Genomic DNA, 840 nt, shown 5'->3' with positions numbered 1-840 from the left:
GTATGTTCAATTTCTTCTTAATTTTAACAGTATAAAAATATGATTTTACCTTTGTAACTTGTTTGGTGTACAAGATCTTTATGTCGGAATTATCAAGACTCAGAAAATAAAGAAACATAATCAGGAATCGGCAAAATAATTAAACAACAACAAAAGATATCGAATTAATCGGCTACGAATATACACGATTTGAAGAAAACCTTCTTTAGGAAGAAAAAACTAATACAACAAAAAATACATATACGGCTCCGTTTAGAAGCCAATACATATAAAGTTTTCTTCCCAAGGGTTATATAACTAAATTAAGACCCGCAAAAAAAAAAGGGAAAATATTTGGTTAGTCTTGATTAAGCCGATGATGATGATGATGATGATGATGATGATTTGATTTTTCAGTCATGCCAACAAAGAAGCATGACGACACACCTCCTTATGATGTAAAGCTTAGCCTTTTGCTCTCTAACAACTCCTCCCACTCCACGGCTCCACATCTTCCTCTTCGTTGCTCCCATGCCCGAACCGGTCGTCTTCATTTTTCACTACACCGATCACAAAAATCAAGCAAGTGTAGATTTATTTTTGGAAGTGAATGTGAAAGAGAGAGATATAAATGATGAGAAGGTAATGATAATGAAGAAGGTGATGAATGTAAGAGGAGTTATATATAGCAGTGAGAGATAAAGGAGTGGCTCAGGACACATACCAAACCGTACCGAACTAGACCGGTCCATGAAAGAGGCAACGAGTGGGTCCTTTGGGGGTTTCTGCACTGTTCCCTAACCCACCGGACATTGTGCCCCTCCATACCCACGTGGGCCAAACCTTTGAAGGAATCTTTGC

General features: G+C 37.9%; 1 protein-coding gene across 1 annotated transcript; it reads right to left on the bottom strand.

Annotated features, from left to right (window-relative positions):
- LOC104701516 lies at positions 300-636 on the bottom strand. Its single transcript, XM_010417213.2, has one exon. The coding sequence runs from the start codon at positions 531-533 to the stop codon at positions 393-395; it is 141 nt and encodes a 46-aa protein (XP_010415515.1). The 5' UTR covers positions 534-636; the 3' UTR covers positions 300-392.

The sequence above is a fragment of the Camelina sativa genome, chromosome 7 (genome assembly GCF_000633955.1).
Source record: "Camelina sativa cultivar DH55 chromosome 7, Cs, whole genome shotgun sequence".
Taxonomy (NCBI): Eukaryota; Viridiplantae; Streptophyta; class Magnoliopsida; order Brassicales; family Brassicaceae; genus Camelina; species Camelina sativa.
Note: the sequence above shows the minus strand (reverse complement) of the source record. Positions and strands in the feature narration are given on the sequence as shown.

What these genes read in the sequence shown, in the direction of transcription:
- LOC104701516 (XM_010417213.2), bottom strand. Translation starts at nt 533, where the DNA reads ATGAAGACGACCGGTTCGGGCATGGGAGCAACGAAGAGGAAGATGTGG.